This window comes from Oryctolagus cuniculus, chromosome 11 (assembly GCF_964237555.1).
Source record: "Oryctolagus cuniculus chromosome 11, mOryCun1.1, whole genome shotgun sequence".
Taxonomy (NCBI): domain Eukaryota; kingdom Metazoa; phylum Chordata; class Mammalia; order Lagomorpha; family Leporidae; genus Oryctolagus; species Oryctolagus cuniculus.
Window position 1 is genome coordinate 11,352,074 of NC_091442.1, and position 25,495 is coordinate 11,377,568.

The 25,495-nt window shown below is 46.2% G+C and overlaps 1 protein-coding gene across 3 annotated transcripts in view; it reads right to left on the bottom strand.

The window, feature by feature from the left end:
• Positions 1-367: 367 nt before the first annotated feature.
• The window catches only part of CSE1L (chromosome segregation 1 like), a 42,626-nt gene continuing 17,498 nt past the window's right edge, over positions 368-25,495 (bottom strand). For all 3 annotated transcript variants that reach the window (XM_008274808.4, XM_008274809.4, XM_051844940.2), the window contains 22 exons: positions 22,872-22,973; positions 22,655-22,800; positions 22,250-22,340; positions 19,485-19,592; positions 17,775-17,867; positions 15,755-15,922; positions 15,517-15,646; positions 14,501-14,566; positions 13,939-14,141; positions 12,882-12,966; positions 12,008-12,069; positions 8,448-8,584; positions 6,927-7,030; positions 5,519-5,616; positions 4,032-4,182; positions 3,721-3,929; positions 3,339-3,436; positions 3,165-3,250; positions 2,420-2,501; positions 1,513-1,659; positions 874-1,105; positions 368-559 (listed from right to left, as the gene is read on the bottom strand). In XM_008274808.4, coding sequence (XP_008273030.1) covers positions 470-559; positions 874-1,105; positions 1,513-1,659; positions 2,420-2,501; positions 3,165-3,250; positions 3,339-3,436; positions 3,721-3,929; positions 4,032-4,182; positions 5,519-5,616; positions 6,927-7,030; positions 8,448-8,584; positions 12,008-12,069; positions 12,882-12,966; positions 13,939-14,141; positions 14,501-14,566; positions 15,517-15,646; positions 15,755-15,922; positions 17,775-17,867; positions 19,485-19,592; positions 22,250-22,340; positions 22,655-22,800; positions 22,872-22,973 — 2,688 coding nt within the window. In that variant the 3' untranslated portion in view covers positions 368-469. The remainder of the gene's footprint in view (positions 560-873; positions 1,106-1,512; positions 1,660-2,419; positions 2,502-3,164; positions 3,251-3,338; positions 3,437-3,720; positions 3,930-4,031; positions 4,183-5,518; positions 5,617-6,926; positions 7,031-8,447; positions 8,585-12,007; positions 12,070-12,881; positions 12,967-13,938; positions 14,142-14,500; positions 14,567-15,516; positions 15,647-15,754; positions 15,923-17,774; positions 17,868-19,484; positions 19,593-22,249; positions 22,341-22,654; positions 22,801-22,871; positions 22,974-25,495) is intronic.

The window sequence follows — 25,495 nt, forward strand, 5'->3', positions numbered from 1 at the left end:
GCTCCCAGGGCCCCGCTGTTGGAACTCTGGCGACCTCTGGGCTGCCAGTGTCTGTGGAAACTTCTAGCAGGTAAGCCCAAATCTGCACCGATGTCTCCTTTCTTCTTGCAAAAACAACAAAGGCAAAATGAAAGTCCAAGAGAGGGAAAGGGAGAAACTTAAAATGTGTTTTATAGACAGTGTTGGCACCGGGGGCCTGCTCCACAGAGGACAGGACAGCCACGAGTTGTGAGAAGTCTCGGGACTCCGAATGATCCAAAGTGCACGGCTCGGCCCACCCACTGCACCGCGGGCGCCCGTCCTTAGGCGCTGCAGACCAGGGAATCCGGTTTTGTCTGACCACACGAGCCAGCTGATTTGCTCAAGGTTCAGCTTTAAAGCAACATTTAATATCCTTTACAAGATGGGATTTGACAAGTTCAAGAGGAAAATCCGCTTAGACACGGCTGTGTCTGAGGACCCCTCCGGCTCAGAGCAGCGTCACGCTGGCGGCCTGCAGGTAGCCCTGGAGGTACTGGAGCGCTTCTGCGTTGAGGCTGGTGCTCACCATGGACGGGACCTACGGGAGATGGCGGACACTGACTGCTGCGGCCCCCGAGCCGATGCGCCCCGCAGCATGCTGAGGGGTGGGGGTGGGGGTGTCTCCCACCCGGGACAGAACACAGTGGGAAAGGCTTGGGTGCTGGTTCTGTGCACCCGAGTCTGTAAGCTGTACTAGCTGAAGGGCGGCCACGATTTGAGTTATGTTCAACTCACACTTTAGTAAGTGATGTCATTCTATGCAGGTGAAGGGTTTTCCCTCTTTTTTCCTAAAAGCACTCAAAGCACCTAACAGGAAAGAAACAGGGCCGTCCTCTGACGACAGATGCTCACCCGGCCGGGACAGGCGGTGGACAGTTTGTGGAGCGACTGCGCCAGGTGAATCTTGGGGTTGTTCACCATCTGCCCCACGGGGTCGTGCTCCTTCCTGCCGGCGAAGGCCAGCTGGGAGAAGGCCGTCTGGTAGCCCGGCGTGTCCTCGATGTCAATGAAGTGCTCTTCGTCGGGAATGGTGTCGTCCTCGGGCAGCTCAAAAAGGCCAATCAGGGACTGCAGGAGAGGAGTCCTGCACGGAGGGAGGGGGCAGGAGAAACGCTCGAGAGGAGCCTGGGGGAGGCGCCTCTCGCCCTCCTGCTCGGTTCCGTGACTACCCAGGGTGTCTTCCAGAGACCACCACTCCCAAGCTGCCGAGTGGCCGTGTCTACCAAGGAACTGAGTTGCCAGACCCCCCAGAACCAGGAGGAACGGACAGGCCGGAAGCAGCACACGAGGAGCTGGGCCCTTCGGGCCCCGAGTGAGGGCTTGGAAGAGCCTCTCTCAGCCCCTGGCTCACTTGGGCTTCTGTCAAAAAAAAAAGGCTCGTGAGTTCATCCAGAACCTGGAAACAAGATCCTTCTAGGCCCAGGAAGAACCACGACCCCGTCTCGGATCCGACGTGGTGAATTCGCAAAGACGCGGCGGCGGGGCGCTCACCACAGCTTGGTGTACTCCGTGTCCATCATGGGCGGGCATTCCGTCAGCAGCTTGGTGATGCCGACCGCACAGATCTTCTTCTCCACGTTCCCAGAGACCTTCTGGATTTCAGGAATAATGATTTTTTCCAAAACCATTCCAAACATCCTATTAAAGCAAAATACACAGTGTCAGACTAAGGAGTAGAATAAAGGGCTGAACAGAAAGGCTGCAGGTTCTGGGCGGCTGAAGAGACCCCCCCCCCCCCCCCGGGCGAATCATTACTTTTCAAGAAGCAACATCTCCTACTCCTCACAGCTGCTGAGGGACGAGGGTGAATACGCTTTTTAAGAAAAACTAGGAAACAACGAATCTTCCACCCTCCAACAACCACTGATACTTTAATTTCTAGATTATCCATAAACTTCCCAACGTCCTGTGCTTATTTACCTTTAAGCATTAATGACTGTTCAAGGAAAGGTTTTGGCCAGCGATCACTGCTGCTAACATACAAAGAACAACACTTCTCAAATTCTAAACGACACAAAATCCTTCCAGAACTCCTGCAAGTGGACACGGTGGATCATGGCCACGTTAATGCTGTGGACAGCAGGTGCACTCCCGCCAGCCAGGCACACCTTTTCAGATGTAACTCAGGCCCAGGGCTGTCCAAGTCCTTCATCCCAGAACGGGAGGTGTGGCCTGCATCCTCTTAGTATCTACACCAGGTGGGTCTAAGCAGAGCTGTACTGGTCCGCAGGCTCTTGGCGACAGCACCTACCCCTGGCAGTGGGGGGTGGGGGGCTCTGGGAATCAGGTGAATGAGCTACTCAACACCCAAGAATATTCTGGAAACCGGGAGATACTATTCCCATACCACCACCTATGATAGTAACAGCTGACAATAAAACGATAAAGCAAAACTTACTTTGGTTGTATACCATCAAATATTTCTTGCAGTGCCAGTGCCCCATATTTTATGCAATACAGATTAATAAAGACTAAGAAACCTGTTGAAAGAAGACACAATGTCAGAAGAGAGGATCACTGTACTAGGGGATTTAGTCAAAATCTATGCATGATCACTAAAAGCCACTGACTAAGTTGGTTCCTGGCTTTGGCCTGGCCCAGGCCCTTGCGGTCGCAGCAATTTGGGAGTAAGCCTACAGAAAGAAGAGCTCTGTCTGCCACTTTGTCATTCTGCAGGTCAAATAAATCTGTTAAAAATGTTTATTTTCATTTACTTGAAAGGAAAAGAGAAAGAGAGGTATCTGTCTCCATCTGCTGGTTCTGGGCCCACAACAGTCAGGAGTCCAAACTCCATCATGTGGGTGGCAGTGACCCGAGCACAGGCTACCTCCCAGGATGGAGCAGTCAGGACTGGAACTGGCACTCCAATGACGGATGTGCATCTCCAAAGTACAGCCTAACCCCCCGTGCCCCATCACCCAGCCCGTTATCTGCCGTGCAAGCAATTTAACAGAATTTCTGTCTTTAGAAATGCCATCTCCGACCTATTTACATTTCTACTAAAAAGAAAGCTGTGATATCGGAACACAATGCATGGGAAACCAGGGTTCTCCAGATGTGACTGGCCACAGCTGGTCTGTCACCACAAAGAGCAGGAACTCTGGTACTTTCTCTCCTTCTGCAGAATACCAGACTTCACTCACTCTTGATGAACTTAGTTGTTTTGGAGTTCTGAAGTCTCTGAAACAGCAGGATGAAGATCTGCTTCCTGTACTGGTCGACTGACGCACTGCAGAAATGAACAGAAGCAGCCGCCTGAGCCCAGGAGTGCCCTGCGCACCTGGCAAGACCCCGAGGAGACGGGCGCGCCTACTCACGGGGGCATGTGCTCTATGATGCTGTTCAGAAGGTAGAAGCCTTGGTGGTCGTTGGCTTTGGACGCGATCAGCTTCTGGAAGACGCCGAGCAGCCCAGGCTGCAGGAACCAGATGCCGTCGTCACAGACAGGCTGCGCCTGCTCACGCTCCAACAGCCCCAGCGCCCTCCCTCAGACACAGGGCGGGGAAGCCGCCACTGCAAGACGCCAAGTTCCTGAATGGGCTCCTCTGCCTCTAATTTTTATTTTCTACCACCATGGACATAACTAAAGGATATACGGTTCTACTGAAACACATTAACGTTTTCTACTACTTCTATTAAACTCATTTTCAATAAAATTTAGAACCTGCCACCCCAGCTTCCCCTAGAAACCCGACTCACGATCTTGTCCGCGGCGGCACTTGCGATTGTATTTGAACCACGTTCGAGGAAAGCCTGGAGGAGCCTCACCAGAGCGGGAATGTTCCCTGTCCTCTCCCACAGCACTGGCTGCAGGAGGTGAGGGAACAAGGCCATGTAGGACGACGGGATGTCATGCTTGTGTGTTTCCAAAAGCAGAGACATCACTTGAAAGACGTAGGGAATGAATTCTGCTCAGGAAAGTAGAAGCGGAGCTGTCAGCGTCCGAACGAACGGCATCCCGCAGCACCCGAGAACCTGGTCCCCTCTCAAGGAAAACCACGCTAACTTACCTTGCACATCATTTTGTAGAATTTCTGTGAACACCAGAAACAAAGCTTCCTCAAAGTTTACCACAGCAGCAGGGTTAGCTTTGCAAGTTATTCTTATGGATAAGCAGATTGCTTCAAACATGTAGTGATTAAAGTGAGGTTTGCTTGGATTCTGAAATAGAAATGCTAATTATTAACTATGTTAAATATCATCTAAAGGAGAACACACTGACCTTTCCAAAACATTTAAAGTAGATACCATCTACTCTTAGTAATCAGCATTAAGAAATAACTTGCACTAAACTAGAGCTTGTTTGAGATTTTTTTTCAATTGGCCAAAGTCTGCTATGAAAACACTGCCCACTTTGGAGTCACGGGGAGGTGATCACACGGGCCTCAGCCCCAGAGCTGTAAGGGACTTCTCTGAAAGCCCCCCGCCCATGTAGGGCCATCATGGTCAACAGCAGGTCCCAGCTCTGCCACCTGCCTTAACGTCCACAGGTCTGAGTCTGTCTCACATGAAGATCCTTCAAGTATCAGCAGTCTGAAATTTCCTTTTTAAGCCACGCAATCTCTATTTTCTGTCCAGTAGTCCGTGTGGAAGGCCGGCCACACAGCTGATTCAATCACTCCCCATTCCCCCTCCATCCCCTCGTCCTGTGTCTGACGTCCCTCTCTTGCTTCCTGTGAACTGATCTCCATGGTCTTAATGATTAGGAACACACAAAGGATCTGTTAGGCTTAAACTCAGTTGCTATTTTCTAAAACTTAGTATTACTGCTTAAATATGAAAAAAAAAAAAATCTGTAGAACTTAGGGTCACAGAGATTTGGGAAACAAGAAGGGCGGAGATGCGCACGCGGCCTCGCAGGCACCGACTGCGAAGTCTGCGTCACCAGTTACTCTGGATTCAGCCGCACTTCAGCGTCCTAGTACGAGCAGTGACTTTTGTACTGAAAATAAAACTGCACATCAAGCTGTGTGTCGGGGCCAGCGCTGTGGCGCAGCGGGTTAAAGCCGCTACCTGCTGTGCCGGCATCCCATATGGGCACCGGTTCGAGTCCCAGCTGTTCCACTTCCAATTAGCTCTCTGTTTTGGCCTGGGAAAGCAGTGGAAGATGGCCCAAGTCCTTGGGCCCCTGCACCCACGTGGGAGACCCAGAAGAAGCTCCTGGCTTCGGATCGGCGCAGCTCTGGCTGTTGCGGCCAATTGGGGAGTGCACCAGCGGATGGAAGACCCCTCTGCCTCTGCCTCTGCGTAACTCTGCCTTTAAAATAAATATCTAAAAAAAAAAAAAAAGTTTCTGTGTCTGCACTTCAAGGGGACTCCCATTATTTAATGTCTCCAACCTACTGTTATCCCCACACTTTAGAAAGCGAGTATGTTAACTGCTGGTCAGAAGAATCCACAACCTTCTCCACAGCCTCACCTAGTGCCAAAGAATTCTGAGGCCCAAACAGTTGGGAGTAAGTTAAAAAGCAACCGCACGTTCCCCAGTGGCTGTTACCTTACTGACAGCTAAGAGCTTCTGTGTGAGCTGAGTGATCAGAGTGGGGATGTAGGGGATTATGGCTTCTTGGAGGAGGGAAAAGCTCCTCATGATCGCTGCAACACAGGAAAACAGCAGGACAGCTTGGTTAAACCTCAGCATGAAACAGTCAGAGACTGGCCAGAGTCACCACCCACCTACACACAGACACCCATCTAAGACGCTCAACCCTCTGAGTGTGCCCCGTTTAAAACCGAGATCTCATTTCCTTTTACAGAGAAGAGCAGGGTGAATAAAGAGGCAAAGAGGGGGAGGGGGAGGAGGAGCAGGAGGAGGAGGAGGAGGAGGAAACAATGGCTTGACGAGGGCAGAACAGCCCTGTGAGCACTCATTCAGGAATAAGCGGCAGAAGTGTGTATCTCTGGCCTAAAGGAAACACGATCCCAGCTCACAGGACAGTGAAAGAAAGGCCGCCTACCCCTCTCCCTCAACAAGAGATTGGCAGCCCAAGAAAACTAAAAATGCACGTCAAGGCAGAGAGTCCACACTGCGGACACTGCTCATTATCACGTGCCCGACCCCAGTCGGCAGGGGAGAGCCACTTCTCAGCGTGAAACCTGCAGATAACGTTCCCAGAAGGAAGCCTCACTGAGCAGATGTACACAGGACCAAGGGACAGAAAGCGATTTTTCTCTCGCATCCTGTACTTCATGTGTTTCCTTTACACGAGCCAAAGACTAACTCGCCGTTAGCAAACTGCCACCTGTCCCCGGCTTAGCCAGCATCGTTTCCTGGAGAAAGCTTTTCCCCGCCTTGGAGAGGGCTACAGGGTGCGTTAGGGCCCTTGCTCTGGGTGAGTCGGTCTTTCATTCACCCCCACAGTAGTACCCACTGCACACTCTCACACCACCCAGAGCGCACTTCATGAGTGCCGGGTACACACACATCCCCCAGAGTCCTGACTCAAACTGTATGACCAGTATCAGCTTCTCTGAGCAGTGTGTTCTAGGACCCTGGCTCTGTGCTCAGCTTTTGGGATCCAACAGTGAAAAAAGGACCAAGAATGTCCCTGAAGTTGGAGCAGGCACCAGGACAGGCCCCTAAGGCAGCACGGGCAGAAGGGCCAGCTGCCCACATCCGTGGCGGTATCTGCGTGGCACCCACCGTGTACAGCCACGCCTCCCAAAGCACTAGGTCAGTAAACGCCGGCACATGGAAGGAGAGGGAGCGTGCCACGTTCCACAATGAGGCTGTCTACTTCAGCTAGAGTACTTTTTTTTTCTGCAAACAGTTAACAAAACAGGATTTTTCACGATGAAACCTCTAACGCTATTTCTTCACAATGTCGCAAGGTAGAATTCCGGGTTTACCCTCTGAAGCTAAGGTACTTAAGTTACAGAGGCTGAACACCACAGAAATGGCCTACCTTTCATAATATATTCATTTTCTGAAGAGCCGGGAAGAGTGAGCGCTTTGAAAAGGTTTGTTAGCAGAACCTCAACAAACGGTGCGATTTCTGCGGCTGTAAAACTATAGATGAGAAAACAGCTTTCAGTCACTGCCAAGCCTTGTGCCTGTCACGGTGGGGTACCCTGGGCTGCCACTCGGTCACGCTGCTCAGTGTGAAACTGAGAAGTGCATCTCCCACCACGGGCCGGCCACTGGTAGACCACTCACATGTGCTCACATTAAGCTCCCGAGGTAATCTGGGACACAAATAACCAAAAGCCAGGCAGACGCATCCTCTAAGGCTGCCTGGTCATTACCCTCGCTGCCTGTCTGTCACCATGAAAACAGCCTGGATTGCAAGGTCTTCACCATCTCTTCCCTGGAGAAGGGGCAGAGTCACAAATGTTTCTGCATAAATTCTGGGCCAGAAAACAGGTACTGGCTTGACTCACCTCAAAGGATGTCCTTTCAACCCTTAATTGGCCACAGAGTATGTGTACTTCAAGTTCTTGATGAAGAACAGAACCTAGAACTGTTTTCCATCTCTTACCCAAAGCTCAGTTTCAAGAAACAACACTGCTGAAGGATGGCCTGAAAGACACACGGACCACCCATCCTTCTACCCGGATACCGAGATCAGGCCGGCCGGCAGCTACTTTCTCGGGCCTGCAAAGTTGCTCTCACTCAGACCTACGTGAGGTCACAGACACAGCCACGTGAGACTCGTGGCTACCTGGTGCCCAAGTACCTGCAACGGCACTGTGTTCCCAGGGAAAACCACGCTGATGCCTCCACACTGACGGTTTCCATTTTAACCCAATTGACACTCTGAATATTTTAACTCCCAAATTTCCTTTTTACGTTGGCTGCTAGTACCACAAATACAATCTGGAGTTTCTCCTAACAACTACATGGGATTCTCTGACACACATAGTTTATTAACCTTATCCAAATTATGTCCCCTGCTCCAATTTATTCTCTTTTAGTTTTATTGTCCTGGGGGACAGTGCTGTGGTGTAGTGGGCTAAGCCTCCATCTGCAGTGCTGGCATCCCATATGGTCACTGGTTCTAGTCCCAGCTGCTCCTCTTCCAATCCTGCTCTCTGCTATGGCCTGGGAAAGCAGTAGAAGACAGCCTAAGTGCTTGGGCCCCTGCACCCACCTGGGAGACCCGGAAGAAGGTTGTGGCTCCTGGCTTCAGATCGGCCCAGCTCTGGCCATTGCGGCCATTTGGGGAGTGAACAAGTGGATAGAAGACCTTTCTCTGTCTCTCCCTCTCTGTAACTCTACCTCTCAAATAAATAAATAAAATCTTTAAAAGAAATTTATTTTCTTAATCTATTTTGGGAAGCTGCCTCAAATCCTTCAGGAATGAATACAAATGAACAGAAGTACGACCTTGATTTTCTGAACTACATTCAGAGGTATCTCTGACCACACAGTAACAGCCTCAACCCCCAGCTAAAAGAATACCAGCCGCAGAGAGCCAAATACTCACAGCGTGGCACTGTTAGGGCCTCTCATCGTGAACAGCCTTTCAAGAGCATGTGCTGCGTAAGTGTGCACAACAATACTTTCAGCTTGAAGGTGATTAATCAAGAGAGGAATAGAGACTAAAAGATGTTCTTTTGGCACCTGAAAAACAGAATTATATGCCCAATCTAAATCCAATGGTGATACTTCAGTCAAACACAACTGAAGGGGGCCAGTGTCTGGTGCAGCAGGTTAAGCTGTAGGCTGCAACTCCAGCCTTCCACATGGGCACCAGTTCAAATCCTGGCTGCTTCACTTCTGATCCAACTCCCTGCTGATGCACCTGGGAAAGCAGTAGAAGATGGCCCAAACTCTTGGGTTCCTGCACCCACTTGAGGGATGCAGAAGAAGCTCCCGCCTCCTGGCACCAGCTTGGCCCAGCCCTCACTATTGTGGCCATTTAGGGAGTGAACCAATGGATGGAAGATACCCCTATAACACTTTCATATAAATAAAAAAATCTTTAACGTATTTTATTTGGTTATGGCTCTTGACTTGAGCTTCCTATGAATTCAGTTCCTGGGAGGAACCCAAATAAATGGGTTCCTGCCATCCACAAGGGAGCCCTCCCTCACCTGCATTCCTGACTCACTGTATCAAACCCAGTCTTGGGCATGGAGGAAGTGAACTGCTGGAAGGGAACCTCCTATCTTTGAAATGAATACTTTTTTTAAAAAAGATTTATTTTATTTATTACTTGAAAGGGAAAGATTGAGAGAGAGATCTATCTGCTGGTTGACTCCCCAAATGGTTGCAACAGCTGGGGCTGGGCCAGGCTGGAGCCAGGAGCTTAATCCTGGTCTCCCACGTGGGTGCAGGGGCCCAGAGGCTTCAGCCAACTTCTGCTGCTTTCCCAGGTGCATTAGCAGGGAGCTGGATCAAAATTGGAGCAGCTGAGCAGTATGGGATGCCTGCTTAACTTGTTACCCCACCACATCAGCCCCATCAAATATACATTTTTAAAAACCCTTTATGTAAAAGTTAAAATGTAATCCTTTTTTTTTTTTTTTGAATTGGGAACGATTTCTATAGTATTTTCCTCTAAATCTACTTCCTCGTTCTCCCCTGTGAAATAGCCTAAAACCAATGACAAGTCATTTGCAGTGTCTATGATATGCAGGTATCTTTAAATAACATCTCCCAGTGTGGGTTCTATGGCACAGCAGGTTAAGTTGCCTGCATCCCACCTCCGAGTGCTGGCTGCACCCCAGCTGCTCTGCTTCCAATCCAGCTCCCTGGTAAGGCATCTGGAAAGAAGCACACGATGGCTCAAGTACCTGAGTTCCTGCCACTCATGTGGGAGGCCCAGATGGAGTTCCTGGCTCCTGGCTTAAGCCTGGGCCCATTCCTGGCTGTTGCAGGCATTTGGGGAGTGAGCCAGTGGGTAGAAGGTCTCTGTCTCTCCCTCTCTGCCTTTCAAATGAAAATGAAAATAATAAAAATTAAAGAAAAAAAAGTACGATAGTAGTGGTTACAACAGAATGGATGTACTAAAAACCACTGAGGCACATACTGGAAATGGTGGATTCTGTGTCATGTGAACCAGACTTCAAATTAAAAAACGCTAATAAAAATTATCAATGAAAGAAAGTTCTTCGCTTGAATCCATTGATCACTATCAAGTGGCAACCAGACATTGACCACTCTCATTCCCCTAGCTCCCCCACACACCCCACAGAATCTTAACCTCATCAAACCCCAAACCCCCCAATACAGAAACGTGAGATCAGAGAATTAAGTAGTTTACACCAGGAACATACAATCACTCCATATTACAATGCAGGGAATTTTTCTTTTTTTTATAGATTTATTTAAAGTTACACAGAGAGAAGGAAAGGCAGAGAGAGAGAGAGAGAGAGAGAGAGAGAGAGAGAGAGAGTGAGAGTGAGTCTTCCATTCACTGGTTTACTCTCCAAATTGGCTGACACGGCCAGAGCTGCACCAATCCAAAGCCAGGAGCCAGGAGGCTCCTCCGGGTCTCCCACACGGGTGCAGAGGCCTAAGGACTTGGGCCATCTTCCACTGCTTTCCCAGGCCATAGCAGAGAGCTGGATCGGAAGTGAAGCAGCCAGGTCTTGAACCAGTGCCCATAAGGGATGCCAGCACTGCAGGCGGTGGCTTTACCCGCTATGCCACTGCGTCAGCCCCACAATACAGGGAATTGTCCAAGATAGTTTGGTTGGTTTCTCTGGCCTAAATATCAGGCTTAAGAATGGTATGAAGGATGGCCGGCGCCGCGGCTCAGTAGGCTAATCCTCCACCTAGCGGTGCTGGCACACCGGGTTCTAGTCCCAGTTTGGGGCGCCGTATTCTGTCCCGGTTGCCCCTCTTCCAGGCCAGCTCTCTGCTGTGGCCAGGGAGTGCAGTGGAGGATGGCCCAAGTACTTGGGCCCTGCACCCCATGGGAGACCAGGAGAAGCACCTGGCTCCTGCCATTGGATCAGCGCGGTGTGCCGGCCACAGAGTGCAGGCCGCGGCGGCCATTGGAGGGTGAACCAACGGCAAAGGAAGACCTTTCTCTCTGTCTGTCTCTCTCTCACTGTCCACTCTGCCTGTCAAAAAAAAAAAAAAAAAAATCAACTAATTAATTAAATAAAAAAAAAAAAAAAAAAGAGAGAGAGAAAGGTATGAAGGAGGCCAGAGTTGTGGAATCCAGTATGGGTACTGGTTCAAGTCCCAGCTGCTCTACTTCCAATCCAGCACCTTGCTAATGCACCTGGGAAAGCAGCAGCAGATGGCCCAAGTGCTTGAGACCCCACCACCCACGTGGGACACTTGCAAGAAGCTCCTGGCTTCAGCCTGGCCCAGCTTTTTGCCATTGTGGCCATTTGGTGAGTGAACCAGCAGATGGAAGAGATCTCTCTGTGTAACTCTGCCTGTCAAATAAGTAAGTCTTAAAAAATAAATAAATTTTTAAAAAGAAAGGTATGAGGGGCCAGCACTGTGGCAGAACGGGTTAAAGTCCTGGCCTGAAGCGCTGGCATCCCATATGGGCGCCGGTTCGTGTCCCGGCTGCTCCTCTTCTGATCTAGCTCTCTGCTACGGCCTGGGAAAGCAGTAGATGGGCTAAGTCTTTGGAGCCCTGCACCCATGTGGGAGACCTGGAGGAGGCTCCTGGCTTCGGATCGGTGCAGCTCAGGCCATTGTGGCCATCTGGGGATTGAACCAATGGATGGAAGACCTCTCTCTGTCTCCACCTCTCTCTGTAACTCTTTCAAATAAATAAATAAATCCTTTAAAAAAAAAAAAAGGTAGGAGGTATGAGAAAGACCTCTGCCATAAATGAGTCGTGACATAACCAGTGATAAACAACACACGGACATTTGTACAATGCTTTGGTTCTCCTAAAAAGAAAAAAAAAAAAAAAAACCTTTTAAGGTAACTGAGGAAAATTACGTCTAGTAAGAAATCATAAATTAAAGAGTGCTAGTTTTGTTAGGAAAGAATGACCAATGCAATGGCATAGAAAGAAGCCGATACGTAATAAATTCCTGAAGCAACACAACACATAAAAAAGCTACTTACTTGATTCCTAAAAATCATAATGTATTTGATACCATCAGCTTTAAGGACAGGAAACTCATTCACTATTAAAAAAAATTAAAAAGTTACAGTTACTTAAGTGCTAAGAAGAGTTAACCCCAAATTAGTGATAATATTACCAATTAAATGGTAACAAAAATGGGAAGCAATGAAAGCAGTTAATTATCTAGCGATCTACTACATAGCCACTAATTCTTGCAGGACTTTAATTTTTCCCCTTTAAAAGTGTTGTGACAAATCAGCACGCTTTCCTCACATAACTGAAAAATATTTGGATCACCAACCAATGACCCTGTCATCTGCATCCCCAGAAGCTGCTGTGAACGGAGACCATGTCTTTCTAGCTGGGATTGGCTTCCTCACTCTGGGAGTGGGAAATAAACCTGTGGAAGGGACACAGCACCAGCCAACTGTCAGGAATCCTTGACGCTGACTGATGGCCACTGGGAAGCTCATTACAATATCCCTTCTACCTGTGAGTCCATGTAAAATTTCCTATTTCCTGAAAATATATCTGAATCTAGGTCAACACATTCTCATAACTATCTGTAATATTTAACAGCTTCTAATACTTTGAAATATACTTTTAAGAGCTCAATTTTCAGATGGGAAAGGAAATCCACATAGAATTCCTGTTCATGCAACAGGATAGCAAAGCCCAGTTACAGTCCATCTCACTCACTCCTATTTTTCTGCTAATAAGTAACACTGTTTTATTAAAAGCCATTTCACATGGACAGGAGCCAGTTTTTGGGTTTGATGATGACACAGAGCTCTCATGATTTCTGCTGTATTATTACTTCACAGTGTAACAATACAAATGAGTTGCATAAGAAACAAATTTCACAAAACTCACCATTAGCCGATTTTAAATCAGGGAGGATGTGATTTACAAAGAACTCAGTCAAGTTTACAAGTTCATTTGCTTGCGTAATTCCATGCTGAAAAGCAAATTTGTAACAGTGTAAAATAATAATGTGACATTAGAAATTTAAGCCAATTTAGGAACCACACTAAAGATAAGGATGAACATTTCCAAACACAAACTGTGTAAAGTATAAGGTTTCTTAAAAAAATATTCATTTATTTTAATTGAAATTCAGAGTTAAAGAGGAGAGACAGAGATCTTCCTTCTACTGGTTCACTAACCAAATGGCCAGGACTGGGCCAGAGCAAAGCCAGGAGCCAGGAGCTTCATCCAAGTGTCCTGTGTGGGTACAGGGACCCAAGGATTTGGGTCATCTTCCGCTGCTTTCTCAGGTGTATTAGCAGGGAGCTGGACTGGGGTGGAGCAGCTGCGCCTCAAACCAGAGCCCATACGGGACGTTGGTACTGTAAGTGTGGCCTTACCTGCTATGCTACAAGATAGTAATGAAACACCTCTAAATTTAAAACAGCTAAATTTATCATGTTTTCTAAACGCAGTGTAGCTAAGGTGTAACAAGAGCACCATCTGTCCAGTATCTTAGTCTTCAGTTTCTTCTTAAGCTTAAAAGTTTGGGGGAGCGATCATGGCACAGAGGGCTAAGTTGCTACTTGAGACAACTGCACCTCTTATGAAGCCAGTTCCAGTCCTAGCCACTCTGCTTCCATCTGCCTCTCTGCTAAGGTGCCTAGAGAAGGGTGGGTAATGGTGCGAGTGCTTGGGCCCCACCACCCACGGGGGAGATCAGATGGACCTTCTGTCTCCTGGCCTGGCCCCAGCTGTTGCAGCCTTTTGAGGAGTGAATCAGTGGACAGAAGATGTCTCTGTTTCTTCCTCTGTCACTCTGGCTTTCAAAAAAATAAAACCTGAAAAAACTCACATGTTTAACTACCAACATAAAGCTGTTTTTGGAGATTATGTATTTCTTTTTGATTTCTGTGGTTACCAATATCTGTTTTACAAACAAAACCACATTGAAAAGATTTACCTTCTGTGTTTGGGCTTTTGATGCCAAAGATGTGACCAGGTAAATAGCTGCATCTTTGTGTTTCCAGTTAACAGATGGATTTTTTGCATATTCCTGAAGCATAGAATTAACATAACCAGAGAATATTCCTGTCACGGGTCCCTCAAAAAACTTGCATAACCCTCGTACGAGGTCACAAGCAGCTCTGCGTCTGGTGTCAATATCTGCAAACCAGAAGGAAATGCATTACAGGAGCAACCTCCACCAGCCAACCCACCCAGGCAGTCTACAAGAGCACAGACTGTCCCCCGACACTTATCAGCAACATAAATCATGAAAACTTTCACCCCCACCACAAATACAAAATGACAGGATGATGATAAAGTATACAAGATAAATGATTCAACTTCTACGCTTTATGTAAGCATAGCTTTTTAACATGTAAAATAACAAAAATATTTCATGAAAGCCAACTGAATGATTCCCTTTATTAACTCCCACTCCTCCCTATATTTATTACAGAGAGAACCACCTTAAAAAAGACTGGCTAAGAGACCAATAATCAAAAAACCAAAACACACACCCGATCCTTCCAAATCTCTTCTTATGTACTCCTCGGAATTATCTTCAAATGCTTCTTCATCAGCAGCTGTAAAGACAGTCGACATGTCAAATCACCCCAAAGACGCCAAGTCACTCGTCACAGCTGCTTTGTCTGACAGCAGCAAGTGCACACCAGGGGCTGACGTGCAGGGCTGTGAGAGGTGACGGAACCGCATTTCACCTCCAACATTCAAAAGGAAACGTTGGGGACCAATGTAGGACTATTCACTTTTTGATAGGTAAAAGAACATTTTAAAAACCAACAATCTAACTATAATCACTATTATTTCATAGAAGTATGTCAACAACAGAAAACTGGGAAGGAAAATATTGTGACAAAGATCTATCCTTTGAATGTGGTTTGATGAAAACATGGAACAGACCCTCACCCTGTGCTGTCCCTAATTTCCTCATCTGGTTCCAGACTGATCATCAGAGAGTCTGATCTAATGGCTGCCTCGACAGAAAGCACAATTCTCCCATTCACCACTTGCTCTTCACGGAGGGACAGTCGTCTATACACAAATACAGGCTCTCAGGACAGTTTTAACCTTAAACACAAACTAAGTGGGCTTCAAGCTTGTGTTTAAAAGTTATCACTCACTTCTACTTTTAAATTTGCCTTGGTCCAATACTAAATCAAAGAAAACCAAGTTCTTTACTGAAATTGAGAACCTAGACACTTTCTTTTTAATATAATGGGATTTTTAAAGTCTTTATTCAATATCTTTATTTAAAAAGAAACAAAATCCCTCAGTACACAATGAAGCTCATTTCAGCAACTCTCACAGATGCCACATTCTCTGTGTTGGTTTAGAGAACAGGCAGTAAAGGCCTACATGCTGTTTCATTTAGCAATAAAAAAACCTGAGTATGTTACAAAAAGCAACACAATACTTATCAAATTTATACTAATGTACTTAAAAAAAAAAAAAAAAAAAAAAAAAAGCCTGAGCCCTACTCGCCTGAAAACCTTGTATACTTTGCCATAATTACCTCTAAATTCCATGTTAGGCACAATGACCTTCTCACAGATACTTGTCAGCGTGTTCTGGTCCTCAAAGAGATTCTTATAATGAGGTCTCTCACAAACTGAAGCCAGAAACTGAATTGCGTTACTTACCAACTGGAATAAAACACACAGAAGAATATTTTTAGAAGCAAAACTGAACAGCTGTATTTCTCGCGAAAGGGACAGAAGGTCTTTTAACCACTTGGCACAACCTCATCTTACCAAGTCATATTTAACCTCCTGGCCTGTTGTAACTAGCAAATTCCAGATGGCCGTGACAAAACGAGGCAGGTATCTCTGAAATTCTTCATCATATTTTTGGGCATAGAGTGCAGCATTATCACAAATCTGGGATTTTAAGAGTTCCAATAAGCCTGCTTCCTCTTCATCCTCAGTAAAGAAAACAGAAAAACTCAAACATATGAACTTAATGCTACCATAAGTAAGAGTAGCAGCTACTGTTTCCAAACGAGATTCTCAAATTTAAACCCAAATCAATTACTGTAAGCTACACTATGCCACCATCAATCTAGTGACAAGGTCTTCCAGGTAAATAAGACAAAATACTTTCTATGTACAGCTCTTGGCATCTGTTTTCAAGTTAAATAAAGCCTTTTGTCTCATTGACAAAGGAGAAGATACTTCTGGTTTAGACTGGAAGACAGTACATGCCTACAGAAACCTAAATGACCATATCACATGTTCCTCTCCGTAGTATGATTAGCTGGATCATCTTGCTGTGTGCCAACAGGGTTATCTTTTTCAAATCCATTAATACCCAACTAAGGTTATGCTATAGGATTCTCACAAATAATTCAGTTGTAAGACATTAAACAACCCAAAACAGCAGGTCAGCTTTGGTCTGCAAATCAAATTCAATCTTCTGCCTACTTTTAGAAGAAAAGCTTACTGGGGCTGGTGCTGGCATACAGTGGGCTAAGTTGCTGCCTACAGTGTCAGAATCCCATATGGGCACCAGGGTTTGACCCCTGGCTGCTCCAATTCTGATCCAGCTCCCTTCTAATGGAACTGGGAAAGCAGCAGAGGATGGCCCAAGTGCTTGGCCCCTGTATCCACATGGGAGACCTAGAAGAACGACCTGGTTCCTGATTTCAATCTGGCCCAGTCCTGGCCGTTGCAGCCATTTGGGTAGTAAACCAGTGGATGGAAGCTTGCTCTCTGTTTCTCCCTCTTTCTCTATAACTCTGCCTTTCAAATTAAAAACAAACAAACAAACAAACAAATAAATAAATAAATGTTACTGAAACATAGCCAGCTATTTGCATGTGTTTTCCATGTATACAATTTATAATACTATCTTTGGCTGCTGTTGGTAACTATAACACAGACCACACAGTCCATAACACTAAAAATATTAATGCCTGGCCTTTCCTAGAAAAGTTTACAAGGGCAGGTGGTGTGGTACGGCACATTAAGCCGCCACTTGGCAGGCCTATATAGTATACCAGAGTGCCTGGTTATTTTGCTTCTGATCCAGGTTCCTGTTAATACATACTGGCGGAGAGCAGATGGTGGTGGGGCCAGTGCTGTGGCGCAACAGGTTAAAGCCCTAGTCTGCAGCACCAGCATCCCATATGGGCACCGGTTCATGTCCTGGCTGCTCCACTTCCTATCCAGTTCCCTGCTAATGCACCTGGGAAAGCTGTGGAGGAAGGCCAAGCCCTTGGACTCCTGCACCATGTGGGAGACTCAGAAGAAGCTCCTGGCTTCAAACTGGCTCAGCTCCAGTCGTTGCGGCCATTCGGGGAGTGAACCAGCAGATAGAAGACCTCGCTTGCTCGCATGCTCACTTGCTCGCTCTCCACCTCTGTCTGTAACTCTATCTTTCAAATAAATCTTTAAAAAAAAAAGGAAAGCAGATGATGGTCCCAGTGATGAGGCCACTGCTTCCGATGTGGGGAGACCAGATGCAGTTCAAGGCTCCCAACTTCAGCCTGGTGCAGCCATGGCTATCGCAGGAACCTGGGGAGTGAACCATCAGAAGGAACTCTATTTCTTTCTCTGTCACTCTGCCTTTCAAGTAGAAGGAAATAAATAATTTTTTTTTAAAAATTCTGTAACCTTCTATAACCTAGACACAATCAAATGTGGAATATACAATAAATACTATTTGCATTAATGGAATTTTATCTTTAATAATGTAAGACTAGTAGGTTCCCAAACAGCAACCAACTAATTTCTAATGGACAAAAAGGGCTACTGTAACATTTTAAATACTTACATCAGTTTGTAGAAGTTTGTTATCCAATGTCAAGAGGGTATGAAAATTATTCATCCAAGTTTCCATATTATCTTCAAAAAATTCTGGGAGATCCTAAAGAATAAATACTGACTTCAGACTTTAAAGTGTGGTACCATGGCTGTGGCATAGGACCACGGCCTGCAACACTGGCATCCAGTACTAGGGCTCTGGCTGGAGTCCCAGCTGCTCCACTTCCCAATGCAGCTTTTGACAAAGGATCTGGGCCTCTGCCATCCACGTGGGAGACCGGGATGGAGTTTCTGGCTTCAGTCTGGCCCAGAATTGGCTGGGAAACGAGCCAGCAGAAGGAAGATCTACCCCCAACCCTGCCGCTTGCTCTGCCTTTCAAATAAATAAATAAAAAAGCCAGCTATTTAATAAGTTTACCTAGCAACTGAACATTTAACACATGCCCACAGGTTCAGGTCCACGACCCCAATCACAGCATATCTAGTCTGACACGAAGTCTCTGCCTGCTTGGTGGCAGCTGAACAAGTCGTTCTGGCTTCTGGCTCTATCTGCCTTCAGCATCAATGATGCTGCCTGAATTTCCCCCCGAGCCTGAATCTATTCATTCCTTCAAGGTCCAGCTAAGACTGTGTGAACCTTTTCCTCACAAAGTTTAGCTTAAACGCCCTTTCCTTTCCTTTCTGGACTACTGCATTTATTTTAACATGATCAAGCTCAAACTTACCATCTTCCTAGTTACTGATCTCAACAAGGAGAAAGCCATCCTACCATGAAGTTATGCTCCCTTCCCTAGCAATGCCTGACAAGTTATCAACAGCTTCATCTGACTTCCCCAAAAAAATCCAAAAGAAGCAATAAGCAAAAACAGTAGTGATTTATTTAGCGAAGAATTTCTCAAACTGTCCTCCAGCTTAACACTGATGTGGGGCTTGTCGTTTTGAGCTAATGCATTCCAGCTTCCCTTTGAGGAATGTTCTCCTGACAGACAAAAGGATGGTGTGCAGTTAAGACACCCGTGTCCCGGATGGCATCGGCTGGGTCTGACATCTGCCTCTGGCTCCTGACTCCAGCTTCCTCCTAATGCAGACCCTTGCAGGCAGCAGTCATAGGCCAGGTAATGGGTTCTTGCTACTGCTACGGGAGATCCAGACTGAGTTCCTGACTCCTACCTTTGGCCTTGGCGTGGCTCTGGCCACTGTGGGCATTTGGAGTGAATGTAGAAAGCATTAGTGGAGAGGGTGTCCAGGCGTCTCCTGCTCTAACACGTAGCTGTGTTTCCTCCAAATCACCATGGATTCTAAATTGCTTTTGGTCCAGTACTTCAACCTTCTGTCTCCACCACAGACTTCCATTAAGGGCCTTTTTGTGTAAGCTAGTCAGGATCTCCCAATCAAAATACAGCTCCCCATGTCAAAACCCAGGCAAACAAAGGAAGGTCTCAATGCCCTCAGGAAAACAGTGTACAGGGGACTCTCCTAAGGAGTTAGGAGAAGGGGTTTTCCTAACTTCTGGATTTAAGAAACACAATGTTTCCCTATGCAATATCCATCAGTTTATCTAGTAACCACTGTGAGAACATTGTAGATAAAATGAACAAATAATAGAGGGAGTCAGACAAAACCTTTTCTTTCAGAAAATCCGTGCAGACACGGAAGTCTCTATCAAATGCAAAACTGTCTACTGAACTTCAAAGAAGCAAAAAAATCAAATGAAACTTACCTGAAAGTTTAAACTGTAAAACAACTTTGAGATCAGAATCAAGGAAGAAAAAAGAATCCTCAGGGCAGAGGCGTCATTTGCATGGGTGCTGCAGAGCTCAATAGTGGCCTTGGAAAGGAATACAGGAACAGGACTTTAGTGTAGGGTAACCAACATGCTGACCGGGGGAAAAAGACTAGTACTACATGAAGACCACTTCTATTTCTGCTCAGAAATTGGACTTTTAATTGATAACATAAAGTCATTTAAGAAATTCTGGAAAAAAAATTGTTTTTAAAAAGATTTATTCGTTTGAAAGGCAGAGTGACAGGGGTGGGGAGAGACAGAGAGCGCCTCCATCTGCTGGTTCACTTCTCAAACGGCTGCAACAGCTGGAGCTGGACCAACCCAAAGCCAGGAGCCCGGAGCTTCTTCGGGGTCTCCCACACAGGTGCAGGGGCCCAAGGACTTGGGCCATCTTCTGATGCTTCCCCAGGACACAGCAGAGAGCTGGATCTGAAGTGGAGCAGCAGGGACTTGAACCAGTGCCCATGTGGGCTATCAGCACCACAGGCAGCAGCCTTACATGCTATGCCACAGCACAGGCCCCAAAACTATCTTTATATTACTCATCATAGCACTATATTCCAATATAAACACTCTGAGCTTTATCTTTCCAATCATCTATGTGATTATTTGCAGTCACATGATACAAAACGGTCTCTAGATACCCTCATTAATTCCTCTGCCACCAGGCATTATGTTGTTGCTGACTGTTTATTCTAACTGCAAGAACTAGGTTTATCTATAAAACTGTGCACATCTCCTATCTTTGATCTGACACTCTAGAAATATATTAACAAAAATAAATCTTGAAAAGGGGGGGGGGCAGGGGCGGCACCGTGACATAGAAGGTTAAGCCACCACCTGCAACACTAGCATCCCAGATAGGCAGGCACCAGTTCTAGTCTTGGCTGCTCCACTTCCAATCCAGCTCCCTGCTAATGCACCTGGGAAAGCAATGGAAGACAGCTCAAGTCCTTAGGCCCCTGCACTCATGTGGGAGACCCAGATGAAGCTCTTGGCTCCTGGCTTTGGCCTGGCCCAGCCCCCAGCCATTGCGGCCACTTGGGGAGTGAACCAGCAATGGCAGTGCACGCTTGCTCTCTCACACATTCCCTCCCTACCTGTAACTCTGCCTTTCAAATAAATAAAATAAAAATTTTAAAAAGTACTACAAGGGCCAGTGCCGCAGCTCATGTCCCGGTTGGGGCACCGGATTCTGTCCCAGTTGCTCCTCTTCCAGTCCAGTTCTCCGCTGTTGCCCAAGAAGGCAGTGGAGGATTGCCCAAGTGCTTGGGCCCTGCACTCACACGGGAGACCAGGAGGAAGCACCTGGCTCCTGGCTTCAGATCGGCGCAGCACACTGGCCGTAGCAGCCATCTGGGGAGTGAACCAAAGGAAGGAAGACCTTTCTCTCTGTCTCTCTCACTGTCTAACTGCCTGTCAAAAAAAAAAAAAAAAAAAAAAAAAAAGTAACGCAAGGCAGCACAGTGAGGCATGTTCTAAATGCCAGATAAATCTGTTTACAACCCAGACTCTTATGCATAAGAGTCTTTGAGAAAGGTAAATGATTTTACTAAGTCACAATACCCTTACTGATATATGGGAGTAATCCCTACATCATACAGAGTATTAGATGAGAAAACACATAAAATGTCCTAGTACTATGTCTACCTGTTACATAAAAGACCCCCAGCAGACGTTACTTCCTGTCTCCTGGAGTTAGGGACTATTTAGGTTTTCTCAGTAACATGCCCAAATCTATAGAACTGCTTCCATTAGAATCCAATGGGCATAACACCAAAGCATTTTTTCACTGTATTTTAAAGTGATCTTAGTTTGTACAATTTTATCTTTCAAAATAAAATGTGCTAAGGTATCCTCACCATGAAAAACCCTGTACACTTTACTGTTGGATATGATGCTACTTTCCTTCTTAAAAAATAAACGACTTTTCTGGAATTGGTACAACTAAGCTGGAGGCTGGCTCTTTTACACTGGCCTTCTCTTCTGACCTGGGGAAAAGGGCTAATGGCAGATTTCTTTCAATCTTATGGATTCTCACAAAGACCAAAAGCATGTCTAGGAAAGCAGCCTGTGCACTGTAAAATGATACTGAATGTATAAATTAATAAATGAAATCCAAAACACAGCTGTAGACACATACTCAGATACCTGGGTGAGAGAGGTGATATCCCCTTTTTTTCTTTTTTCTTTTTTTTGACAAGGCAGAGTGGACAGTGAGAGAGAGAGACAGAGAGAAAGGTCCTCCTTTGCTGTTGGTTCACCCTCCAATGGCTGCCATGACCGGCACGCTGCAGCTAGTGCACTGCGCTGATCCGAAGGCAGGAGCCAGGTGCTTCTCCTGGTCTCCCATGGGGTGCAGGGCCCAAGCACTTGGGCCATCCTCCACTGCACTCCCGGGCCATAGCAGAGAGCTGGCCTGGAAGAGGAGCAACTGGGACAGAATCTGGCGCCCCGACCGGGACTAGAACCCGGTGTGCCAGCGTTGCAGGCGGAGGATTAGCCTATTGAGCCGCGGCGCCAGCCCAGAGGTGATATTCCTACAGAAGCAGGGCAGCAGGTCAGAATGCCGTGATGGACGGGAGGTCACGATCTAGCCAGGCAGACTGCTGCTCTCCACACCACCCATCAAAGCAGTTTTCAGACAGTGCTCTTAAAATTCATACAAACAGGCCCTGTGCCACAATGTCATTTCATACCTTAAACAGATTTGTCAACGGCAAAGCAAAAGCATCCAGAACAAGTTTAATTTCCGTCCATAACTCGTTTGACTTAAATTCATGGCGGTATCTAGAAAATTAAAGGCAAAACAGATTACGTTTACTGGGTCACTTCAGGTCATTAAGATTAGACGCTGAATAGTGACTAAATGGCTTTTGTAAACTTAAAATGGAAGGAATTTTTTTAAAGAAATTAAGCTATCAAATCTACATACTTCACAGGTGAGAAGGCAGTGTGAAATAAACATCCTAAGTTGAAAAGGAACAATGAACTGAGAGGCGTGTGCTCCTAGATTACCATATTCACAGGCGTAACACCAGTCACAAAAATGTAACTGGTCATAGAGCAAACACAAGAGAGACCAGGTGTCAGTACATCAGTACCTCTTAAACAACGAGTGTGCTGTACGCAGGACTCCATTAATAACATGGAAATCTCCACTCTGAAAGCGATTCACCATTTCCGTCAACAAGTCAGGCCACTTCTGAGGGAAATCTTCTCTGCCAATGATGCTGATAGCATCACTTAACTGGGAGAGGAGAAGAGAAATCAGAGGAGAGCCTCGCGAAGGGACCTGCCTGAAGAGCAAGGCTACATCACCTGCTTCTGGATTTGCTCTGGGCTGCTAAGCATCAAGTGCACAATGTTGGCTTTAATGGCCACTCGATCCGCTTCACAAATTTTGCTTGGTTCATCTTCAACCTAAGAGCAAGAGCCAAACATCAGTGAATTAGCAACTTAATCAGTCTTCATGTCCTATCCAAAAAGACTGAGCCTCAAACAAAGAGGAGTATTTTCTATATATGGTTCTAGCTTCCTTATATGACTACTTGCATGATCTGATTGGTTATTATGTCCCATGGCGGTCACAGGACTTGATACAACACTGCACATGTGCAGGCAGACGTTCCCCCGCACACATTCTGAGCTGTAGGCTGCTTAGTCAGTTAACACCATCGGCTGGTGCCAACAAGCAGGAACCCAAGCAGATAACCATTTCATTCCCAGGACAGGACCCCCCTTTCTTCTTTTTTTGCTTTCCTTCTGACGTTAGGAAGGACCAACACTTCAATCATGTTAGTTAGAAATAAGTTTAATTAAATAAAGACAAAGGCCTCTACCACAAAACTATTTTTTTTTTATTTCCTGGATATTTTTCCCATTTTTAGTAATTTATTTTATTTGAAAGGCAGAGAGATTTTTTCCATCTGCAGGTTCACTCCCTAAATGCCCACAACAGCCAAGGCTGGACCAGGCTGACGTCAGGATCAAAGACCTCAATCCAGGTCTCTCACACGGGTGGCAGGGACCCAAGCACTTGACCTGCTGCTTCCCAAGAAGACCATTACCAAAAAGTTGGCACTTGAACCCACTAACTCCAGAGTGCCCAAAGCAGTGTCATAACTACCTCTCCTATTTCTTAGTTATCTAACATGAATAGAAGGTGGAACCTTCCCTGTTTCCATGGGTCACAGACTCTTTTAATAATGTTATGAAAGCATGAGCCCTTTCCCCCAGATGTACTTCTCTCTCGCAATTGCAAATATTTCACATGCTAGTCAATGGAGTTCTGAATTCCTAATGCCAATTAAGAATATCAGTTCTTTATGTAAGCTAAAAGGAATGTATAATAATAAAATATTTTGATATATACTATATAATCTATATATTCATCTTTAAAAGCTTCAATTTAACTCTCATCTAAAGCCTTCTGAGGCCAGAGCTCTGGTGCAGCAGAGTTCCCGCCTAAAGTGCTGGCATCCCATATGGGCACCAGTTCAAGTCCTGCCTCTGCTACTTCCAATCCATCTTCCTGACAATGCACGTGGGAAAGCAGCCAAAGAAAGCCCAACTACTCGGGCCCTGCATCCATGCTGGAGACCCAGATGAAGCTCCTGGCTTTAGTCTGGCCCAGCGCTGGCCACTGCAGCCATTTGGGAATCTCTCTCTGTAACCCTGCCTTTCAAATAAATAAATAAAAGCTTCCCCCCAAAAAGTCTCCCTCTTACTTTGACTGTTACTGATGAGAATGCATCCTGGATGCCACCACCCAAGGGGGTTCTAGAAGTCACTCTGGCTTTACAAATCAGGATAGAGGCCTAGCAAGCTTTCAAGTGGAGGATGGATTTTTTTTTAATGTTTATTTATTTTATTCTATTTAAAAGGCAGAACAACAGAGAGAGAGAGAGACACACACAGACAGACAGACAGAGACTGATTGATTGATTGATTTCCCATTCAACATGATTTCGGTTCATTTCTCAAATGGCCACAACAGACAGGGCTAGGCCAGGCCAAAGACAGGAGCCCAAGCACTTGAAACATCACCTGCTGCCTCCCAGGACACACCAGCAAGAAGCTGGACCGGAAGCAGAATATGGAATGCAGGCATCCCAAACAGCAGCCACAAGGCCTGCTTGGAGGGATGGATGTGTAAACACCATTTCTAAGACTTCCCAAGTCATTTCTTCACCACATGTGGTAATATTTGACCAATTATACAAGCTTAAAAACAGTATTTACAGTTTTCAAACTCATGGAATGCAAGATTCTAAATAAATACTTGAGCGGCTTCAAGTTGACTTTTTAGAAAACATGACCATTTCTGTTAATCTTAGTATTTTCTACATTATTACCACTTATCAGTAACTTTTTTTTCCTTTATCATGAGCCAGAGTTTCTCAGCTTTAGTACTGCTGCCATTCTGGATCAGGAGCTGTTGAAAGGACCTACCTTGTAGATTGTGGGATGAACAGCAGAACCCCTGGCCTCCACCCACTAGATGCCAGTAGCAATCCTCCAAGCTGTGAAGTCTCCAAATATTGCCAACATCACCTGGTCCCCAGTTGAGAACCACTTTCCATCAGGGGTGAGGAACCTTTTTTTCTGCTAAGGGCTTTGGATATTTATAACACAATTCATGGGCGATGCAAAATTATCAACTTAAAAACTAGCCTGATGGGGCCAGTGTTGTGGTATCTAAGGGGTTAAGCTGCTGCCTACAATGCCAGCATTCCCCATGGTCGCCAGTTAAGTCCTGGCTGCTCCACTTTCAATCCAGCTCCCTGCTAATGCACCCAGGAAAGCAACAGAGGATGGCCCAAGTGTTTGGGCCCCTGAACCACATTGGAGACCCACAAGAAGCTCCTGGCTCCTGGCTTCAGACTGGCCCAGCCCCAGTCACTGCAGCCTTATGGGGAGTTAACCAGCAGATGAAAGATATC